The 24,326-nt window shown below is 39.7% G+C and overlaps 1 protein-coding gene across 1 annotated transcript; it reads right to left on the reverse strand.

Moving 5' to 3' along the window:
* Positions 1-1,176: 1,176 nt before the first annotated feature.
* Positions 1,177-24,326, reverse strand: slc6a1l (solute carrier family 6 member 1, like). Its single transcript, XM_059504648.1, is given in 3 exon segments — positions 1,177-4,023; positions 22,112-22,212; positions 24,089-24,326. Coding segments are annotated over 3 exon segments (3,186 nt in total).

A 24,326-nucleotide genomic window follows, 5' to 3' on the forward strand; every position in this document is an offset into this window, starting at 1 on the left:
TAACTGCCAAATTCAAACTGTGGTTTCGCGCATTGGCTGGCGCTGAGCCAGAGAAAGACGTGCACTGCTCTTGTCATATTATCACAAATAATGTATATTTTTTAGTTTTCAGACATTTAAATAAAATAAAAAACTAGTAAAACAATACATTTATACTTTGAAAAATACACACATATGTCTATGGATGCAACAATAACAATCCATTCAAATTTAATTTGCAGAAGTGTTTTATACATATCAGATACACATGGTGTAAGTAACTATGAAGTTCACTCTATTCTTCACCCAGTTTACCCGCCACTTATTACTTGTATTTCGGGAGAGATTGATGAATTCACGTGCTGTAAATCCGACTGACAGGACTCTCTTCACTGCAGCGCAAACAAACACGGCGGTGGCCATCTTTGTCACCTTTATTTATATAGCGCTTTAAACAAAATACATTGCGTCAAAGCAACTGAACAACATTCATTAGGAAAACAGTGTCAATAATGCAAAGATGATAGTTAAAGGCAGTTCATCATTGGATTCAGTTATGTCATCTCTGTTCAGTTAAATAGTGTCTGTCCATTTATTTGCAATCAAGTCAACGATATCGCTGTAGATGAAGTGTCCCCAACTAAGCAAGCCAGAGGCGACAGCGGCAAGGAACCGAAACTCCATCGGTGACAGAATGGAGAAAAAAACCTTGGGAGAAACCAGGCTCAGTTGGGGGGCCAGTTCTCCTCTGACCAGACGAAACCAGTAGTTCAATTCCAGGCTGCAGCAAAGTCAGATTGTGCAGAAGAATCATCTGTTTCCTGTGGTCTTGTCCTGGTGCTCCTCTGAGACAAGGTCTTTACAGGGGATCTGTATCTGGGGCTCTAGTTGTCCTGGTCTCCGCTGTCTTTCAGGGATGTAGAGGTCCTTTCTAGATGCTGATCCAGCATCTGGTCTGGATACGTACTGGATCCGGGTGACTGCAGTGACCCTCTGATCTGGACACAGACTGGATCTGGTGGCCACGGTGACCTCGGAACAAGAGAGAAACAGACAAATATTAGCGTAGATGCCATTCTTCTAATGATGTAGCAAGTACATAGGTTGTTATGGGAAGTGTTTCCGGTTCCGGTTTACCTAATTAATGCAGCCTAAAAATCCTTTAACGGATTTGGATAATAAAAGCATATTAGTATGTTATGTGTATGCCAGGTTAAAGAGATGGGTCTTTAATCTAGATTTAAACTGCAAGAGTGTGTCTGCCTCCCGAACAATGTTAGGTAGGTTATTCCAGAGTTTGGGCGCCAAATAGGAAAAGGATCTGCCGCCTGCAGTTGATTTTGATATTCTAGGTATTATCAAATTGCCTGAGTTTTGAGAACGTAGCGGACGTAGAGGATTATAATGTAAAAGGAGCTCATTCAAATACTGAGGTGCTAAACCATTCAGGGCTTTATAAGTAATAAGCAATATTTTAAAATCTATGCGATGCTTGATAGGGAGCCAGTGCAGTGTTGACAGGACCGGACTAATATGGTCATACTTCCTGGTTCTAGTAAGAACTCTTGCTGCTGCATTTTGGACTAGCTGTAGTTTGTTTACTAAGCGTGCAGAACAACCACCCAATAAAGCATTACAATAATCTAACCTTGAGGTCATAAATGCATGGATTAACATTTCTGCATTTGACATTGAGAGCATAGGCCGTAATTTAGATATATTTTTGAGATGGAAAAATGCAGTTTTACAAATGCTAGAAACGTGGCTTTCTAAGGAAAGATTGCGATCAAGTAGCACACCTAGGTTCCTAACTGATGACGAAGAATTGACAGAGCAACCATCAAGTCTTAGACAATGTTCTAGGTTATTACAAGCAGAGTTTTTAGGTCCTATAATTAACACCTCTGTTTTTTCAGAATTTAGCAGTAAGAAATTACTCGTCATCCAGTTTTTTATATCGACTATGCAATCCATTAGTTTTTCAAATTGGTGTGTTTCACCGGGCTGCGAAGAAATATAGAGCTGAGTATCATCAGCATAACAGTGAAAGCTAACACCATGTTTCCTGATGATATCTCCCAAGGGTAACATATAAAGCGTGAAGAGTAGCGGCCCTAGTACTGAGCCTTGAGGTACTCCATACTGCACTTGTGATCGATAGGATACATCTTCATTCACTGCTACGAACTGATGGCGGTCATATAAGTACGATTTAAACCATGCTAATGCACTTCCACTGATGCCAACAAAGTATTCAAGTCTATGCAAAAGAATGTTGTGGTCAATTGTGTCAAACGCAGCACTAAGGTCCAATAAAACTAATAGAGAGATACACCCACGATCAGATGATAAGAGCAGATCATTTGTAACTCTAAGAAGAGCAGTCTCAGTACTATGATACGGTCTAAATCCTGACTGGAAATCCTCACATATACCATTTTTCTCTAAGAAGGAATATAATTGTGTGGATACCACCTTTTCTAGTATCTTGGACAGAAAAGGGAGATTCGAGATTGGTCTATAATTAACTAGTTCTTTGGGGTCAAGTTGTGGTTTTTTGATGAGAGGCTTAATAACAGCCAGTTTGAAGGTTTTGGGGACATGTCCTAATGACAATGAGGAATTAATAATAGTCAGAAGAGGATCTATGACTTCTGGAAGCACCTCTTTCAGGAGCTTAGATGGTATAGGGTCTAACATACATGTTGTTGGTTTAGATGATTTAACAAGTTTATACAATTCTTCCTCTCCAATGGTAGAGAATGAGTGGAACTGTTCCTCAGGGGGTCTATAGTGCACTGTCTGATGTGATACTGTAGCTGACGGCTGAATGGTTGCAATTTTATCTCTAATAGTATCGATTTTAGAAGTAAAGTAGTTCATAAACTCATTACTGCTGTGGTGTTGGGAAATGTCAACACTTGTTGAGGCTTTATTTTTCGTTAATTTAGCCACTGTATTGAATAAATACCTGGGGTTATGTTTGTTTTCTTCTAAAAGAGAAGAAAAGTAATCGGATCTAGCAGTTTTTAATGCTTTTCTGTAGGATATGTTACTTTCCCGCCAAGCAATACGAAATACCTCTAGTTTTGTTTTCCTCCAGCTGCGCTCCATTTTTCGGGCTGCTCTCTTTAGGGTGCGAGTATGCTCATTATACCATGGTGTCAAACTGTTTTCCTTAACCTTCCTTAAGCGTAAAGGAGCAACTTTATTTAAAGTGCTAGAAAAGAGAGAGTCCATAGTTTCTGTTACATCATCAAGTTGTTCTGAGGTTTTGGATATGCTAAGGAATTTGGATACATCAGGAAGATAACTTAAAAAGCAATCTTTTGTGTTAGAAATGATGGTTCTTCCATACTTGTAACAAGAAGTAGAATTTACAATTTTGGCTATATGAATTTTGCAAAGAACTAAATAATGATCTGAGATATCATCACTTGGCTGAATAATTTCAACACCATCAACATCAATTCCATGTGACAGTATTAAATCTAGAGTATGATTTCGACAATGAGTAGGTCCTGAAACGTGTTGTCTAACACCAATAGAGTTCAGAATGTCTATAAATGCTGATCCCAATGCATCGTTTTCATTATCAACATGGATATTAAAATCACCAACTATTAAAACTTTATCTGCAGCCAGAACTAACTCAGATGTAAAATCACCAAACTCTTTAATAAAGTCTGTATGGTGCCCTGGTGGCCTGTATACAGTAGCCAGTACAAACATAACAGAGGATTTATCATTAACATTTGTTTCTTTGGATAATGTTATATGAAGTACCATTACTTCAAACGAGTTATACTTGTAGCCTGCCCTCTGAGAAATCCTGAAAACGTTGTTATAAATTGAAGCAACACCTCCACCTTTGCCTTTTAGACGCGGCTCATGTTTATAACAGTAATCTTAGGGGGTGGACTCATTTAAAATAATGTAATCATCAGGTTTTAGCCAGGTTTCTGTCAAACAGAGTACATCTATATTATGATCAGTGATCATATTATTTACAAAAAGTGTTTTCGTAGAAAGGGATCTGATATTCAATAAGCCAAGCTTTATCATTTGTTTATCCATATTGCTTCTGTTTTTTATTTGTTGAACCTCAATTAAATTGTTAATCTTAACCTGGTTTGGACGTTTTTTGTTTTTTCTAGTTCGGGGAACAGACACAGTCTCTATAGTGTGATATCTAGGTGAAAAAGTCTCTATGTGCTGAGAATTAACTGACCTCTGTGACGGGAGGCAGCTAGCAGACGGTCGGTTTAGCCAGTCTGTCTGCTTCCTGACCTGGGCCCCAGTTAGTCAAGTATAAACACTAAGACTATTTGCCATATTTCTAGAGAGAAGAGTGGCGCCACCCCAGGAGGGATGAAGACCATCTCTTTTAAACAGGTCAGGTCTGCCCCAAAAGCTCGTCCAATTGTCTATGAAACCTATGTTATTCTGTGGGCACCACTTAGACATCCAGCCATTGAGTGATGACAATCTGCTATGCATCTCATCACCACGGTAAGCAGGGAGGGGACCAGAGCATATTACAGTGTCTGACATCGTGCTTGCAAGTTCACACACCTCTTTAATGTTATTTTTAGTGATCTCCGACTGGCGAAGTCGAACATCATTAGCGCCGGCATGAATAACAATCTTACTGTATTTACGTTTAGCATTAGCCAGCACTTTTAAATTTGCCAAGATGTCAGGCGCTCTGGCTCCCGGTAAACATTTGACTATGGTGGCTGGTGTCTCTATATTCACGTTCCGTACAATAGAATCACCAATAACTAGAGCACTTTCATCAGGTTTCTCAGTGGGTGCATCACTGAGTGGGGAGAACCTGTTTAATGTTTTGATCGGAACAGAAGAGCGGTGTTTTGACCCACGACTACGCTGCCTCACCGTCACCCAGTTGCCCTGCTGCTGGGGCTCTGTTTCCGGAACCGAACAATGTACAGGAATCCCTGAGCTAGACGCATCCAAAGCCGTATCTAGAGCCCTAACATTTTTACTATCCTCAATTAAAGTTTGGATGCGTGTCTCTAATTCTGAAATCTTCTCTGTCAGCCTAACTATTTCCCTGCATTTATCACATGTGAATCCCTCATCAGCGACAGAGATAGATAAACTGTACATGTGGCAAGAGGTGCAAGAAACAATGATAGGACAAGCCATTACTCACCGTGCTTGATGAAACTTCTTACTGCGGTTGTTTGATGAACTTGTGAAAAACTGGAGCGAGGGAGAGGAGAAAAGAAAACAGCGATAGGTTCGAATGAAGACGCTAATGACAAGCTAACGAGTGCTAACGCTTTGCAGGTGTACTGCACTCACGGAAATAAAATAAAAGTGAACGATCAAAGTTAATCTGATAAGATTGATCGATAATATCGATAGGAAAAACTAAATAAAAGTGTTCCATCTGTTATACAGTGTTATTGTAGACGCAGTGTGTCACGTGACAAGCCTGACGCGTCCCCATGGAAACAGTAAGGGGAACGTTCTAAAATAATGGTCGCATTACAAAAACTTACTTTGGGAGGACCGCTAGAATATTTTAAACTCACTGAAAAGGTTAAGGGCAACTGGATGGTAGTCATTGAAGCAGGATGGAGACGGCTTCTTGGGGACTGGAATGATGGTGGTAGCTGTGAAGCATGTGAGACAACAGCCTGACATAGTGAGATGTTGAAAATGTCTGTGAAGACATCTGTGAGTTCCACTGCACAGTCTCTCAGTACACGCATAGGAATGTGGTCAGGACCTGGAGCTTTGCGTGCATTGATCCTGCTGAGGGATCTCCTCACACTGTCCTTATAAATACAGAATTTATTAAAGAATTTGCTGGTTTTATATTCGAGTTAGTGCTGGCTTGCAGATAAAGTTTTAATTTTTGGTGATTTTAATATCTATGTTGTTAATGAAAAAGATGCACTGGGATCAGCATTCGTAGACATTCTGAACTCTATTGGGGTTAGACAACATGTCTCAGGACCTACTCATTGTCTAAATCATACTGTAGATTTAATACTGTCACATGTCACATGTCGAAATACTGCAGCAAAGCGATGATATCTCAGATCATTATCTAGTCTTGAGCAAACTTCATATAGCTAAAACTGTAAATTCTACTCCTTGGTACAAGTATGGTAAAACCATCACTTCTACCACATAAGACTGCATCGTAGCTAATCTTCCTGATTTATCTAAATTCATTAGCACATCCAAAAACTCAAGCTGATGATGTAACAGAAACTATGGGCGCTCTCTTTTCTAGCATTTTAGATTTGGTTGCTCCTTACACTTAAGGAAGTTTAAGGAAAACAGTCTGACACCGTGGTATAATGAACACACTCTCCCCCTTACGAGAGCAGCCCAGAAAATGGAGCAGAGATGGAGGAAAACAAAACTAGGGGTATTTCATATTGCTTGGTGGGAAAGTACCCTATCCCACAGAAAAGCATTAAAAACGGCAAGATCTGATTACTTCTCTTATCTTTTAGAAGTAAACAATCGTAATCCCAGGTATTTATTTCAGTACAGTGGCTAGATTAACAAAAAATAAACCAGGTATTGACATTTCCCAAATACACAGCAGTAATGACTTTATGAACTACTTTACTTCCAAGACCGATACTATTAAAGATAAAATTGTAACATTCACCTATAATCAGCTACAGTATCGTATCAGACAGTGCACTATAGACCCCCAGAGGAACAGTTCCACTCATTCTCAACTTTACAGGACAGGAAGAATTGTATAAACTTGTTAAATCATCTAATCCAACAACAGGTATGTTAGACCCTATTTCATCTAAGTTCCTAAAAGAGGGGCTTCCAAAAAGTCATAGTTCCTCTTCTGGCTATTATTAATTTGTAATTGTCATTAAGATGTCCACAAAAACTTCAAAGTGGTTGTTATTAAGGATTTCATCAAAAAACACAACTAGGCCCCAAATAACTTTTTATTTACAGACCGATCTTCAATCTTCCTTTTCTGTCCAAGATACTAGAAAAAGCAGTATCCTCAAAATTCTATTCCTTCATATAGAAAAATGCTACTTGTGAGGATTTCCAGTCAGGATTTAGACCTTATCATGAGACTGCTCTCCTTAGAGTTACAAATGACATGTGCTTAATCATCTGATCGTGGTTGTATCTCTCTATTAGTGCTATTGGATCTTGGTGCTGCATTCAAAACTATTGACCACAACATTCTCTTGAATAGACCAGAAAACTTTGTTGGCATTAATGGAAGTGCATTGTCATGGTTCAATTCGTACTTATCTGACCGCCATCATGAAGAGGTATCATATCAATCTCAAGTGCAGTATGGAGTACCTCAACGCTCAGTACTAGGGCCGTTACTTCTCACTCTTTACATGGTACCCTTGGGATATATCATCAGGAAGCATGGTGTTAGCTTTCACTATTTATTTGTAGCCCGGAGAAACAAACCAGTTAAAAGAATTAAAGGAATTCATAGTCAATAAAAAAAACTAAAAAAAAAAACTGAATGAGGACCAATTTCTTACTGCTAAATTCTAAAAAGTTAGGAACCTAGGTGTGCTATTTGAGAGCAATCTTTCCTTTGAAAGCCACATTTCTAGCATAAAATATATCTAAATTACGACCTGTGCTCTCAATGTCAAATGCAGAGATGTTGATTTATGTGTTCATAACCTCAAGGTTAGATTATTGTAATGATTTATTTGGTGGTTGTTCTAAATGCTTAATAAACAAACTCCAGCTAGTACAAAATGCGACAGCTAGAGTTCTTACTAGAACCAGGAAGTATGACTTCTGAGTATGTCACCGATGGAGTTTTGGTTCCTTGCCGCTGTCGCCTCTGGCTTGCTTAGCTTGCTTAGTTGACTTGCTTAGTTACTTAGTTTCCAGCGATATCGTCGACTTGATTGCACAGATAATATTTAAAATTTTTCCTCCCAGACCTGAGAGGTCACCATGTGTTGGTGCGCACCGACAACACATCGGTGGTCTCTTATATCAATCATCAGGGAGGTCTGTGTTCGCGCCCCTTGTACAAGTTCGCACACCAGATCCTCCTGTGGTCCCAGGCCAAACTTCTCTTGTTAAGAGCAGTATATATTCCTGGGATATTGAATGTGGGAGCAGACATGCTGTCGAGACAGGGGCCGAGGCCCGGGGAATGGATGCCTTACCCAAGGTGGTGGAGCAGGTATTGAAAAATTTGGCAAAACCCAGGTGGACTTATTTGCGACTCAGGAGACATCGCAATGTCCCCTCTTGTTCTCTCTTGTTCATCCAGCTTCTCTGGGACTGGAAGCTATGGTACAGACCTGGCCAAGGCTTCGTCTGTATGCCTTTTCCCCCATCGCTCTGCTCCTGGGAGTTCTGGCGAGAGTCTGCCAGGACGGGGTCCGTCTATTGGTAGTAGCCCCGTTCTGGCCGGGCCAAGTATGGTTCGCAGATCTGATCGCTCTCCTTGATGGCTCTCCATGGGAGAGTCCAATCAGGACAGATCTACTCTCTCAGGTGCAGGGCAAAATAATTCACCCTCACCCGGAGTTGTGGGTGTGGCCCCTGAGGGGACACAGTTCATAGCATCCGGTCTCTCAGCCGAGGTTGTTGAGACCCTCCTTCAATCCAGAGCTCCCTTTACAAGGAAACTGTACGCCCTGACGTGGAAACTCTTCACCTCATGGTGCAGAGACCGCCAGCTTGACCCTGTTAACTGCACAGTTGGTACAGTTCTTGAGTTTCTCCAAGCTAGGCTCTCTGCGGGGTTAACTCACTCCACCTTAAAGGTGTACGTGGCGGCCATTGCTGCTTACCATGTCCCTTTCAATGGTCAGTCAGTGGGTAGACACCCCCTAGTTACACGTTTCCTCCGTGGTGCGCTGAGGCTGAGGCCTCCAGTACGCTCCCGTGTTCCCTCCTGGGACTTGATTGTTGTTTTAGAGGCTCTTTGTAAAGCTCCATTTGAGCCAATACATGAAATCTCAGATAGACATCTGACTCTTAAGACTGCCCTGTTACTGGCTATCACCTCTCTACAGAGAGTTGGAGATCTCCAGGCCCTCTCGGTGGCTCCTACCTACTTAGACTTTGCCCCTGGTATGGCCAAAGCATATTTGTACCCTCTAGCGGGTTATGTTCCTAAAGTTCCCTCTGTCACACCACAACCCATAGTACTGCAGGCCTTCTTCCCTCCTCCATTTCGGGAGCCAGACAATGAAAAGCTAAATTGTATGTGTCCAGTTCGAGTGCTGGATGCATACGTCCACAGAGCTGCCCTGTGGAGAAAGTCAGACCAACTGCTTGTTTGCTACGGTCCTCCTAAAAAGGGTTTTCCTGCCTCTAAGCAGACCCTAAGTCGTTGGATAGTCGAGGCTATCAATGTATCCTATGAGTCCTCTGGGCTTCCCCTTCCTTTGGGAGTCAGGGCTCACGCTACTCGGGGTATGGCGGCCTCTAAGGCCTTCTTAGCAGGTGTGTCCCTCTTGGACATCTGCAATGCTGCGGGATGGTCCACGCCCTCTACATTTGTCAGATTCTACAATCTAGATATGCGAGCGGCCCCTGGCTCTTCTGTCCTCTCACCTTAGCTGTGCTCTTCAGATACACACTAGTTTGGAAGTCTGGCAGCATGGGCACACCGTTCCCAAAAGCATTCGACGCAGCTCGAGTTCCTGAAGAGGAATGTCCCAAGGTTATGAAATGTAACCCTATGTTCTCGAAGGAACGCGACACTGCATCGTATCACCATACTCCTGGCAGGGGTCATCGCTTGCTTTCCTATTCGAAGCTGAAGCCAGCTGTGCGGCATGTGACTTTATAGCTTCTTGGTCGCTACGTCACCCCGCCCGTGATGTCACACCCTTCCATTGGACAGATTGCACACGATATTCAGAGTCGATCTTGCCAAAGGCATTTCCCAAAGTGTTCAATACAGCATCTCATTCCTTCGAGGAACTAGGGTTACATTCGTAACCTTGGGACGTTTACCATAAATGCTTGTCAGTAAATTCGACAGTACACTTTAACCCTCTGAAGTCGATTAACGTGGATACGCGTTTTGAGTCATTTTCTCCTGATAACCCCGAAAAGAACTTAAATTACACTTTCAGTTTTAATAGTACAGATAAGAGCAATACATCAATCGAATCTGTAAAGGGTCTACTTTTTTTTGGATACAGACATAATAACAACAAAACTTTGTGCACTTATAAAATAAAGATAACAAACAAGGTGTGCTGTCTGCAGCCTTTGTCTGCGCTGATCTTTATTTACAAACACGTCATTAAAATGAACTGTAACTCCGTAAATACTCAACGAAGAGACATGAGAGAGATATCTATAGAAAGCTTGACATGTCTGCTTTAAAACTAAACAAGTGCCGATGAAAACAGATATTCTGTGATAAAGTAATCCATATGAAAACAACGCGATGTCTGTTTTTCACGTCTCCCTTCATTATATCTAATGTGACCACGCCCCCGCGCTGAACGCACTATTCAGATTCAAACTGAAGCGCACGGCTTGAATTAGGGATGGGCGTATCGATCCTGTAGTATCGATAGATCGATATCCTCGCGCTACTCATTTGGCATCGATTTCCTTAAAAAAATATCGATATAAACTAAAAAATTATAATTGTATCACTAATTGTAATATGTATCACTTTCAGCTGTTTTAGATTACTTCCTTAAATTACTATGTGCCGGGACACCCCTGGCTGTACCAGTGGCGGCGTATTGAGCTGGTCCATGTCACGTGACAGGAGACGAGCGAATGAGCGAGCGTCATTGTTGAGCGTCACAGCCGACAACGACACACACACACACACACACAGCTGAGCCAGCCAAGGCCACCAGCCCAGCACGAAAGCGGGAGTCGGAGGGAAAGAAGTTGAACTAAGAAGCATATAATATGGCAGACAAAAAACGAAGCGTGGTGTGGTGTTATTTTTCACCAGTCAATAAACTCACGGCAAGGTGCCAAGTGTGTGATAAAAAAGTTTCCCACAGCAGCAACACAAGCAATTTATTCAAACATCTAAAGACGACGCACCCCGAGACCCACAGTGAGCTTGAAAAAAGACAGGCAGAGGCTGCTGTGAAAGTCCAGTCTCCTGCACCACCCGCAGTCCGGCAGAAGACCCTGCACGAGAGTCTGCAAAATAGCCAAGTGTATCCAGGTACAGACTTGACAGTGGAGTGATAAAGTCTATAAATATTACAATCACAATCTAATTTTAACAGACACTTCAGGTGAAGGGGATAAGTATATCCAGTAACGTTACTGTCTAGTTGTTGATTAGCCTAGGTCTTGGTTTTTAGTAATGTTTACTGAATATTTTGTTTAAATAATTATCTGAAATTCAAATAATTTCCACACCTTAAAGGGGAATTTACAGAAGTTGAAAATTGCTGGCTCAGAGTATTAAAACAAGATAAGAAAATATGAGATACAATTTGGGGGATTTTTCATCTTTGCATGACAGTTTTATTTTTTCCATTGAAAAGAAAATATTAAAAACTATGATGTTGGGATATTGGTTTTAATCTGTAACATGATTTCTTACATTTGAAAACCATAATTTCATATTTCATTAATTATATATCACAAACTTCTGCAGCTTCAGATATGACAGTTAATTGGAAAGTGACGTGAAAACTTTATCCTTTTCAGGTGAGTCTCAAAGAGCACGTGCTATCACAATGGGCCTGGCCAAAATGATTGTGAAGGACTTACAACCCATTTCAATGGTAGAGGATCAAGGTTTCCGGCATTTTATGAAGGTGGTGGATCCCCGATACCAGATCCCTTGTCGGAAATCCATGATGACAGGTGAAATTCCCAAACTGTACGAGCAAGCACAAAAAGCCGTCTAAGGCCGGAGAAATAATCAGCCAGAGGCGTAATCGTCTTAAAGCAAAAAATGTGAATATGATACTTTTTCTGAACAGCAATCTGAAACTTCAGTAAAGTGTGACGACATATCTTGAATGCACTAAAAGCGTGATGGTGTCAGACAGTTTTCTAGTTCATTTTTCCAAGTTCATTTTCTCAGGGAACAACTGTCTTTGTTATGCAGGTTTATAGGATAAGTAAATCCTAGTTTATCATGATCTTTATGACGTCATGTTTTTGATTCAGTGAAGTGTTACATGTTTACTTCTACAAAGAGGCTCGAAACATAACATTGTTATGATGTATTCGGGGTTTTTTTTTTTTTTTTTTTTCCTTTTAGCTTTTTCTACCAAGATTGATCTTTTTTTTCTTTTTTTTGAGAAATAAGAAAAGTGAAAATGTGTATGTTTTTGTTCATATTTAATTTATTTCATTCATATTTATGTTATTTATTTTAATTTTTATTTTATGTATTGACCATAATAAATTTTGTATAAATGGTCCGTATTTGTCATGTGATTTGTCTTAAATGTAATAATATTTTTACTGACAAAAATTGCCAATAAGAAATGAACGGTATCGGTATCGGTATCGATGAAAATGCAAGAAAAAGTATCGGTATCGTATCGAATCCTAAAAGTGTGGTATCGCCCATCCCTAGCTTGAATACGCCCACACAGAAGAAAAAGCAGCGAGACTGTTCTTCAAGTTTTTATTTTACTGTTTGCTTCGCGATGAGAGGAATAAGACATAATTCACCCCAAAAAGATGTCATGTGGTTTAGGATTTGAGAAATGGATTTCCTCAGAAAAAAATAATGAAGCACTTTATTCAGCAGAGATCATAAACATGAGTAAGTCTCTTTTTATTTATTTATATACTTGTACTAGTATTCACATAACGTGTAAACATTTTACTAGTTAGACTTTTTCCAAAGACTTTTTCCAAACTATAATTCCTGACTAAATATATAATCAAGTGAAACATTATGAAGTTTCAATAACAATATAAAATACTATACCATTCAAAAGCTTGATGTAAATAATATAAATGTAACAAATAAATAACTGTAGGCTAACAAATGTAAAAACAATGCTGTTCTTTCAATTTATTCCCCTTAAAAAACCTAAAAAATATTCTCAGCTCTTTTCAACATTATTAAAATAATAATAATAATGATAATAATAACAACAATAAATGTTTTTTTGTAGAAAATAAGATTGCTAAAAAATGATTTCTAAAGGATTATGTGACTAGAGTATTGATGCCAAAAATTAGTTTGAAAGTCAGCTTTTATTGTTCCTGATTTGAACTGTTTAACTGCTCCCCCAAGTGGATATTAAATTATGTTGTGGGATAATTAAATATATTCTAAATAAACTACAAACATAAAATTATAGAGATTTATTTTGTTCTCACATTCTTTCTTGTAACTCTTCCCTCTCAGTGGCACAGATGACTGAAAGGCTCATTATGCAGCTCATTGTGCGGCCCTTAGTCTTCTCAGGTGTAAATCACAATGATATTCATGATAGTTGACGCCTACTCGCATATGACTTTTACCAACAAAAAGTGTCTTAGAAAATGTAAATCAATATATTGTTTTCTGTAAGTGAGTAAACAAGATGATTTTCACATAATTTAGAAAGAAAAATTCTAGGTTACAAGCTCCAGTTCTCAAAAGTCCCGGGAACCAATGTTATCTATGTGGTTTTTTTTTTTTGTTGCCTTTTTCAAGTGTTTTAACATTTTTAGTTTTTCACTAACCACGCATAATATTTTTTTCTCTCAAAAACACAATCATGTACATACATGCATTTTACATATTATTATAGCCCAGTTTGTGCTGTTTACAGTGAGATTAGACTTTACCCATTCAGATATTTATAAGAAACTGAAAAAAGCACAAATGTCAGGGCATGACAAAACTTCTCCAGGCCCCAAAAAATACCCTTAGACTCCATAGGGTGAACCATATTTTAAAGACAATATTATGGAATTACACATTAAATTGCACTTTAGTCCTAATTAATTCAGTCAAAAAAGCTAACCTAAGTTCAGTCCAAAACCTTTACATTCAGTTTACAATTATAGCACATGCTTTTGGATATATAAAAAAAAAAAAAATATATATATATATATATATATATATATATATATATATATATATATATGATATCATTTCCATAATAAGTACTATTTTTAATAGTTCACTTATGTGTGCTTCTTTTTACATGAGGGTAGACTTGAGGAAAATTTCTACATTTCTGAAGAAAATGACTGGAGTTTGCTTGTGCACAAATCACAATGCTAGTGATAACCAAGCCGTTGTTAAAAAAAGAAGAAACTGTCAATGTCACAGCAATTAGTGAAAGTTTATGTACTTTTTTAAAATGAATAATTATAAGGTAATCTGAGCGGTTTACATTGTGATGCTATACAGAGGTGTGTTACGTCACTAATAGTCAGTAGATGTTTTTTAGTTGGTTACTATACGGCTGTTTATGGTTACTGTGCAGGGTTTAGGGTAGTTACCAGGCATTGCTATGCAGTTTCACCATGTTCTGAGTAGTTATTAGACCCACATGCTATTGTGGTTAGGTATAGGTTGCTAGGTGGATTCTATGTGCTTTGAAAATAACAGCAGAAAAAGTATTTGTATTAGTGGTTTGTTTAGGTATCTCCAAGTATGAACAGTTGTATAGTGTTGCTTGGCAAACACCACCGTGTGAAGAATAAAGTTAAAGGATAAAGCATACTGTGTAAAGTAGAGCTATTCAATTGGCGGCCCGTGGGCCACATGCAGCCCCTGAAGCAATCTCCGAGTGGCCCAGCCCGTGTTCCCGCCAAAAATGCACATTCCTATGTAGATTCATACAGTAGTACAGACCACGTAGCCTAGCAGCACGCAAACAATGCAGAGCGTGCCGGTAGTAGCCTAGATTACTATCAATATGTCTTTCTTAAAACTGAAACGTAAAATTGACAATGAAAAAATCAGTTTAACCCTGCCTGGACTGACAAATACTTGTTTATTTTACCGCCACATCCAAACGCCAAACCAATATGTTTAATTTGTAATGAGTGCGTTGCAGTACTTAAAGATTGCGGAGGCACCACGTTGAGAAACACCAGACTTTCTGCACCAATTTTCCAGAGGGATCTCAAGAGAGGGCTGCAAAAGTGCAGAGTCTGATTGCATCTTACAACCAGAGCAGTAATACCATGGTGCGGTCATACATAGCCCAAGAGAGAGCTACCGCAGTATCCCTTCATGTTTCCTGGATATTGGCAAAAAAGGAAAGGCCATTCACAGACTCTGAAACCGTGAAGGACTGTATGCTGGCCGTCGTGGATGAGGTGATAAATGATGATAAAATTAAAACGAGCGTGGCATCTGCTATAAAAAACGTACCCCTGTCAGATACTTCCAACATTCGTAGGGTTGAAATTCTTGCTGCAGATGTGTATGGAATGCTGTTAGGAGACCTGATGAAAGCTGATACTATGTCTATAGCAGTAGATAAGTCCACAGACAAAACTGATACTGCTCAGTTGTGCATATATGTAAATTTTTTCGACAGCAAATGCTTCCGAGAGGAGCTGCTTGGCCTACTGCCATTAGAAGGACACACAACTGGCAATATAGTCTTTGAGAAAAGTTCCGCTTTTTTTAAAGACAATGGTCTGGGTATGAAGCGTGTGTGCATGCTTGTGACAGATGGGGCTCCATCCATGACAGGGAAAGTGAATGGTTTGGCAGCACGTTGGTCCGCTGTTGCACCTCAGTTGATCTCCTTACACTGCATTGTGCATCAGGTGTTGTTGTGTGCTAAACTATGCGGGGCGCTCAAAATGACAATGGACAGCGGTATGCTACAGTTAATTTTATTCACTCCACATCAAGCCTCCAACACCGCTTATTCCGCATGCTGCTGTCAGAAATGTCTGCTGAAGACCACGACCTGCTTTTGCATAATGATGTGAGGTGGCTGTCCAAAAGCAAAGCACTGGAGCGTTTCTGTGGTCTCAGAGAGGAGATCGTAACTTTCCTCCTCCGCAGCAAGCAAAAAATGGCAGAAACGCATTTGAGTCGCATACTGGACGACAACTTCATGGCCAATGCCTGCTTTCTGAGTGACATATTCAAACACCTGAATTATCTCAATTTGGGACTACAAGGCAGAGACAAAACTGTCATCGACCTTGTGGAACAGATGCGCGCATTCCAAGTTAAACTGGACCTTTTCGCAACTGATTTGAGCACAGGCTGAATGTTGCATTTTCCGACACTCCGCAAATGCATCTCATCCCCCGCACAAATCATGGATGTGATGACAGATTTCGTTGCGAGGTTGAAAAAGAACTTTGCTGATCGATTGTATGGACTTGTTCTGCCCACAGAGGTGACCGTTTTTGTCAGAGACCCGTTCACTGTTGTAATAGAAGGGGACTTAACCACCAGAGCAAAGAAAGTAGTCCCTTCCATTGACAAGGGGAAATTCACACTCGAACTTGTTGACATGCAGTCATCTGTAACCATGGCACAGGAGCTTTGCATTAAAGGGCCTGCAATGTTTTGGGCTCATATCAACATACATCAGTTCCCTAACAATAAGAAAGTAGCGATCGCCATACTCAGTATGTTTGGATCAACATACACATGTGAGTCAAGTTTTTCACACATGAACTCCATAAAAAGCAACTCCTGTTGCTCCCTGACTGACAGTACTCGCCACCAATGCCTTCAGATTGCATTGACAACTTACAAGCCTAAAGTCGCTGCTCTCGTTCAAAACAAAAAATTTCACTTCTCCCACTAAGTCAGCAGGGAAAATAAAATGTGCACAGTATTCACAGCTATAACTAACACATGAATACAAGTGTACTACTGCACACTGAGGGAACATTTTTTAAATCACCACGTGTGATTAGGCATAACTATGTTACACATACCACACGTGGTGATTTAAAAAATGTTCCCTCAGTGTGCAGTAGTACACTTGTATTCATGTGTTAGTTATAGCTGTGAATACTGTGCACATTTTATTTTATGCACTTTGAGATGTTCCTGGGTCAAATGTGAGCAAGATGTTTATTTTGTTTCAAAAGAAAAAACTTAATGTTAATGCTAATAGCCTACTACTGTGCACTATTTTGTTTTATCAGAATCAGAATCAGAATCAGAATCAGAAAGAGCTTTATTGCCAAGTATGCTTGCGCATACAAGGAATTTGTTTTAGTGACATAAGCTTCCAGTAAACAGACACACAACAACACACAGAAAAAAAAAAAAAAAAATTACGGGAGAATTACAAATTGGCAAATAAATAAGTGTATAAACAATTGTGCTATAAATGATAATGGAATAGGATTGAGTGAGATGCAGGAATGTTCTAGGATGGAGGGGTAACAAATAAATATAAGGATATTGCACATTTTTGCATAAGCATAAGTTTAAGTGGGAAACATTTAACTGTTCATGAGGTAGATTGCCTGGGGGAAGAAACTATTCTTGTGCCTTGCTGTTCTTGTATTTGCGGCTCTGAGGCGCCGGCCAGATGGCAAAAGTTCAAAGATGGGGTGACTTGGATGTGAGGGATCCAGAGTGATTTTCTGAGTCCTTTTCCTCACTCTGGATGTGTACAGTTCTTGGAGGGTGGGCAGGGGAGCACCAATAATCCTTTCAGCAGTCCGAACAGTTCTCTGTAGTCTTCTGATATCTGATTTTGTAGCTGAACCAAACCAGACAGTAATTGAAGTACACAGGACTGACTCAATGACGGCTGAGTAGAACTGTTTCAGCAGCTCCTGTGGCAGGTTAAACTTCCTCAGCTGGCGAAGGAAGTACAACCTTTGTTGGGCTTTTTTCACAATGGAGCCAATGTGATTGTCCCACTTCAGGTCCTGAGAGATGGTGGTTCCCAGGAATCTGAATGACTCCACTGCAGCCACAGTGCTGTTCATGATGGTGAGTGGGGAAAGTGCAGGGGGGTTTCTCCTAAAGTCCACAGTCATCTCCACTGTTTTGAGCGTGTTCAGCTCCAGGTTGTTAAGACTGCACCAGACAGCCAGCTGCTCAACCTCCTGTCTGTAAGCAGACTCGTCACCGTCCTGGATGAGACCGATGACTGTAGTGTCGTCTGCAAACTTCAGGAGCTTGACAGAGGGGTCTTTAGAGGTGCAGTCGTTGGTGTACAGGGAGAAGAGCAGAGGGGAGAGAACACATCCCTGAGGGGCACCAGTGTTGGTGGAGCAGCTGTTTGACATGAATTTCCCCAGTCTCACTAACTGTTGCCTATCTGTCAGAAAGCTGGTGATCCACTGACAGATAGAGCTAGGAACAGAGAGCTGGGTCAGTTTGGTCTGGAGGGTTGTTGGGATGATGGTGTTGAAAGCCGAACTAAAGTCCACAAACAGGATCCTCACATAAGTCCCTGTTTTGTCCAGATGTTGCAGGATGAAGTGCAATGCCATGTTGATTGCATCATCCACGGACCTGTTTGCTCGGTACGCAAACTGCAGGGGGTCCAGTAAGGGTCCAGTGATGTCCTTCAGATAAGCCAGAACCAGTTTTTCAAACGACTTCATGACGACAGACGTTAGAGCCACAGGTCTGTAGTCGTTAAGTCCTGTTATCTTGGGTTTCTTTGGAATGGGGATTATGGTGGAGCGTTTGAAGCAGGAAGGCACTTCACACAACTCCAGATCTGTTGAAGATCTGTGAGAAGATGGGGGCCAGCTGGTCAGCACAGATTTTCAGACAGGCTGGTGTAACGCCATCTGGGCCTGGTGCTTTTCTTCTTTTGTTTTTCTTGAAGACCTGGCGCACATCATCTTCACAGATTTGAAGAGCAGGAGGTATGGAGAGGGGGATTGCAGGAGGTGTTAATGGTTGTGTAGGGAGATGGTCAGAGTGGGTGTTGGGGGTTTCAAATCTACAATAAAACTCATTCAGGTCATTAGCAAGTCGTTGATTAGCCTCAGTGCAAGGGGATGGTGTCTTGTAGTTTGTGATGGCTCTCAGTCCTCTCCAAACTGAAGTAGAGTCGTTGGAAGTAAACTGGTCTTCCAACTTTTTAGCATAGGTCTTTTTAGCCGCTCTAATCTCTTTGTTCAGTGTGTTCCTGGCCTGATTGTACAAGACCCTGTCCCCATTTCTGTAGGCATCCTCTTTGGCCTGACGAAGGTGTCTGAGTTTTACTGTAAACCATGGCTTATCATTGTTGAATGTTAAATAAGTCCTGGTAGGAATGCATATATCCTCACAGAAACTAATATAGGCTGTTACAGTCTCTGTGAGTTCGTCCAGATCGGTGGTAGCAGCTTCAAAAACGCTCCAGTCTGTGATGTCAAAACAAGATTGTAAATCCTGCTCTGTTTCGCTGGTCCATCTCTTCACAGTCTTTACTACAGGTTTAGCAGATTTAAGTTTCTGCTTGTAGGTCGGTATAAGATGAACCAGACAGTGATCAGAACGTCCCAAAGCTGCTCGTGGAACAGAGTGATATGCATCCTTTATTGTGGTGTAACAGTGATCCAGTATATTACTGTCTCTGGTGGGACAGGTAACATGCTGTCTGTATTTTGGCAGTTCACGGGAGAGATTGGCTTTATTAAAGTCCCCAAGAATGATTAAAACAGAGTCCGGGTGTTGTTGTTCTGTGTCTGTGATCTGATCAGCGAGTTTCTGTAAAGCCAGACTTACTTGCGCTTGAGGAGGGATGTAAACACTAACCAGAATGAACGAGTGAAACTCCCGCGGCGAATAGAACGGCTTGCAGTTGATAAACTGTGTTTCTAGATCAGGACAGCACATCTTCTTTAACACAGTTACATCTGTACACCACCGTTCATTGATGTAAAAGCATGTCCCGCCGCCGCGCGATTTCCCCGTTGATTCTGCGTCGCGATCCGCTCTAAACAGCTGAAAGTCCGGCAGATGGAGTCCGCTGTCCGGTATGGCGTCATTCAGCCAGGTTTCCGTGAAACACAGAGCAGCAGAGTGAGAGAAATCCTTATTTGTCCGAGAGAGCAGAAGGAGTTCGTCCGTTTTGTTGGGTAGAGAGCGGAGATTTGCGAGATGGATGCTAGGCAACGGCGTTCGAAATCCGCGCTTCCTGAGTCTGACGAGCGCTCCCGCTCGCTTCCCCCGTCTGCGCGTCCTGAAGCGCTTGATCAGCGCCGCTGCTCCTCCGATAACAATGTTCAGTAAAACGTCTGTATAATAGAAATCCGGAAAAATATCATGTGGTGTGTTCTGCCGAATGTTCAGCAGTTCATCCCTGGTGAAACTGATCGTGTTTGTTAAACAAAAAACAGGAAAAACGAACAAAAACAGTACAAACACTGGAGAGCCAAGCACTGAAGCAGCCATGTGCGGCGCCATCTTGGATTTGGAAATCCAATTATGCACTTTGTGATCAGATTTGTGATCAGGCCTAGGCAAAAAGTGCCTAGGTCAGTTTTTTTCTTTTCTTTTGTAAGTGGAAAAAGTAGGGGCTACCTCAGATTCTGTTCAGTTAGCTCTTTTATTGTCATTTGTATGCACCTATTGCTGTGCAAACTGACCAGAGTTAAAAGAGAAACATGAGCTGCTTCGCCGCTGAAATGATTGGCCCAGCTAACCACCTTGGTTTGAAAATCTGGCCCAATTGAATTTGTAATTGAATAGCCCTAGTGTAAAGCAATGAATATCAAATTAAAAAAGCATTAAAAAATAATAGCACAATGCATTCACAAAACAAAGGCCATTTTTGTTTCCAATTCCCTCTTCACTGCTTTATAGATGAGCTCTTATTCCCATGGCATAAACTGCAGTTTGATTTCCACAAAACAGAGGCAGTTATTATTTCTGTGGAGCCTTTAAAACACTCAAAGACAGAGCCACAGAGAGTTTTGTCATGCCCTGACATTTGTGTTTTTTTTTTCAGTTTCTTATACACATCTAAATGGCTAAAGTCTAATCTCATTGTAATCAGCACAAACTGGGCTATAATAATATGTGAGCAGCATGTATGTACATGATTGTGTTTTTGAGAAAAAAAAAAAAATTATGCGTGGTTAGTGAAAAACTAAAAATGTTAAAACACTTGAATAAGGCAATAAAACATATACAGAACATTGGTTCCCGGGATTTTTGAGAACTGGAGCTTGTAGCCTAGAATTTTTCTTTCTTAATTATGTGAAAATTATCTTGTTTACTCACTTACAGAAAACAATATATTGATTTAAATTTTCTAAGACACTTTTTGTTGGTAAAAGTCATATGCGAGTAGGCGTCAACTATCATAAATATCATTGTGATTTAAACCTGAGAAAACAAAGGCCTGCATAATGAGCTGCATAATGAGCCTCTCAGTCAGCTGTGCGTCACTGAGAGGGAGGAGTTACAAGAAAGAATGTGAGGACAAAATAAATCTATATAATTTTATGTTTGTAGTTTATTTAGAATATATTTAATTATCCCACAACATAATTTAATATCCACTTGGGGGAGCAGTTAAACAGTTTATTAGGAACAATCAAAGCTGACTTTCAAACTGAATTTTTTGTATCATTACTCCAGTCACAATCCTTCAGAAATCCTTTTAACAATCTTATTTTATACAAAAAAAACATTTATTGTTATTATTATCATCATCATGAGTATTATTATTATTATTATTATTATTATTATTGTTAAAAAAATTTGAGAATATATATTAATATATATATTGTTTCACACCTTGTTTGTTATCTTTATTTTATAAGTGCACAAAGTTCTGTTGTTATTATGTCTGTATACAAAAAAAAGTAGACCCTTTACAGATTCGATTGAGGTATTGCTCTTATCTGTTAGAGACAGATAAGAGCAAAATTGAAAGTGTAATTTAAGTTCTTTTCTGGGTTATCAGGAGAAAATGACTCATAATGCGTATATGCGTTAATCGACTCTAGAGGGTTAAGAGAACAAAAAATGGCAACACATTCTGTGTTAATGTACCATTAGTCTGAGTGTTGTAGTTTAATACAAAATACATGCCACACAAATGCCACACAAAATCAAGCATGGTACATATTGACAATATGAATCACTAATTAAATAATTAGATTTTTATAATTCAAATAACTAACTTTATACTGATGAGTAATGTTTAAAGGGGGGAGTGAATAAAACATGTTGAACAGTTTTGAAAGATAGGAAAGACAAAAGGAAAATATATTTGTATATTTGCACTTTTTAATTGACACTCACTGCTTTGAAAGAGTTGAAGAGGTAGTACAGAGCCCAGGCGATGATGATGATGTAATAGATGTTGAGCCAGAAGGACAAAACCACAGCAGCCAGACCGACACCTGACACAAAGAGTTAAACCTCAAATAATACAGCACAACTAATCCAAAAAAAATATGTTTCATGCCAAAACACTTAGATTGCAGATGGGAACCCTCATTCTGCAAAACTCTTGTGAAATTCTTCCAAGATAAACACAGTTAAAATATTGCACATAATTTTTTAGCAACCATAGCAGCTACCATTTGTTTATTTAATAAAACAATTGATGCATAAAAATAAAATGATTTTAATTTTCTCATTTGGGAAGAAAAAGAGAAAATGTACATATTCCTGAGGTATATGTGCAAGGTAAATTTATGGTGAGGGTTCTAAAAAGATCTGCACTCTAGATGTTGCAGTTTTGTTACATGCATCTACTGGCAAGCACATCATTTACTAAGCTGATTGGCTTTTTCTGATTCTGCAACCAGTGATCTTGTAAGCTCATCCTGTACCGCATGAAAAAAAAACCCTCCACAAGTCTCGATGCTACAAGATTTTTGCAAGCCTATTAATGTGTATATTTGGCAGTAGCAAGTCTGTATTTGCTTTACAGCAGCAAAGCAGATCTAGTCTGCAAAGACAAAATGTGTTACCATTGCCGTACCTGCATGCTACTCCAAGATATTGACTGAAATATACACTTCCTCATAATGACTGAAATATATTTAGCTTTGTTTAAAAATGAGGTGTGTCATTTCTGTGCAGTTGGAGTCACCAAGCAAACTGCAAAAATAGTGACTCAAAAACAAAAAAATAAAATTTAACAATTTTAAACACAAACCCCATCTGTCATTAGTTGAATAGACATATAGTTCTGCCTTAAACTCATGCCACTGGCTTTGACTATTTGTTAATATGTAGAACCCAGCGAGGCTGCTAAATGCAAAAAATAAAAATGTAAATTAAAAAAAAATATATTGTAATTCCATTTGATGGCAGTGCAAAACTTACATTGAGGAAATAATACTCAGTCCCCAAATAGCTAATGTGTATAATGTGAGTATTTCTCACCTTTCATCATGGGTATTAATTTCCATACTCCCAGCCCCCCCCCACTGATGTGTACTGTCCTAATGCCGTCTCCAGCAGAAATAGTGGGATACCAGCAAACATCAGAGTAGTGAAGTATGGTATGAGAAAAGCTCCTAAAAAATAATGTAATACAACATGTACTTGTTAAGGTTTTTAAATTTTAGACTTATGTGCAGTCTTGCAAAACATCCCCATTAAGATGGAAGCAAACTTTAATACAATCTCCCACCACCCCTTCTATTCATAGTTTTCAGCTACATGACGGGCTCGAAAACCCTGGAGGGCAAAACATTTTCCATTTTTTTCCAATCCACAAATATTTAGATCACCTCTCAAAAGAATAAAAATAAATATATGTGAACAAAATGCAAGTTTTGGCCATTTGCAATACATATTAAGCACACGCAGCAATATTTCAATCATTAAAAGCAGTGTGACAGTATATTAAAAGACCAAATCCATAATACAACTTATTGATAATAGACACTTTATACAGGGAAGTAGATGCCCCTAGAATAGGAATACAAAATGCTAAATGGGTAAGTGTTTTTCTCAAAATGGTTTTCTATGAAAAAAATAAAAAAATAAACATATGTGAAACTTTGCACATTGTGTTTGTATTCTGGTTTCATCTGCTTGCCTGTACAACGTATACATCATCAATAAGGCAAATGACTGAATCAATGACAAAAATGTTGTTCAAACCCCAACCCCAGCATTAATTCTACTCCTAAAATCTGATTGATTGACAGGAATGTTGTCAGGAGCATATCCTTAATGGTAAAAACATGGAAAGAATATTGATCCAACAAGAAATCTTCTCAACAACCTAACAGTAACTGCATTTCTGTCTTCTCTCACCTCCACCATTTTTTCCGCACAGATATGGGAACCTCCACACATTTCCCAGCCCAATGGCATATCCAACACAGGACAATAGAAAGTCAAATTTTCCTTTCCAAGATCCTCTATCTGGTACTTTATTCTCCTTCTCCTCTTCTACAGGAACACTGTTGTGATCCAGGTGCTCAATTGGGACCGCCTGCTCCACGTCTGAGGGTGAGTTGAGGTCCACTGTGCTCTGGCCAGTCTTCCCCAT

The sequence above is a fragment of the Carassius carassius genome, chromosome 22 (genome assembly GCF_963082965.1).
Source record: "Carassius carassius chromosome 22, fCarCar2.1, whole genome shotgun sequence".
Classification (NCBI taxonomy): Eukaryota; Metazoa; Chordata; class Actinopteri; order Cypriniformes; family Cyprinidae; genus Carassius; species Carassius carassius.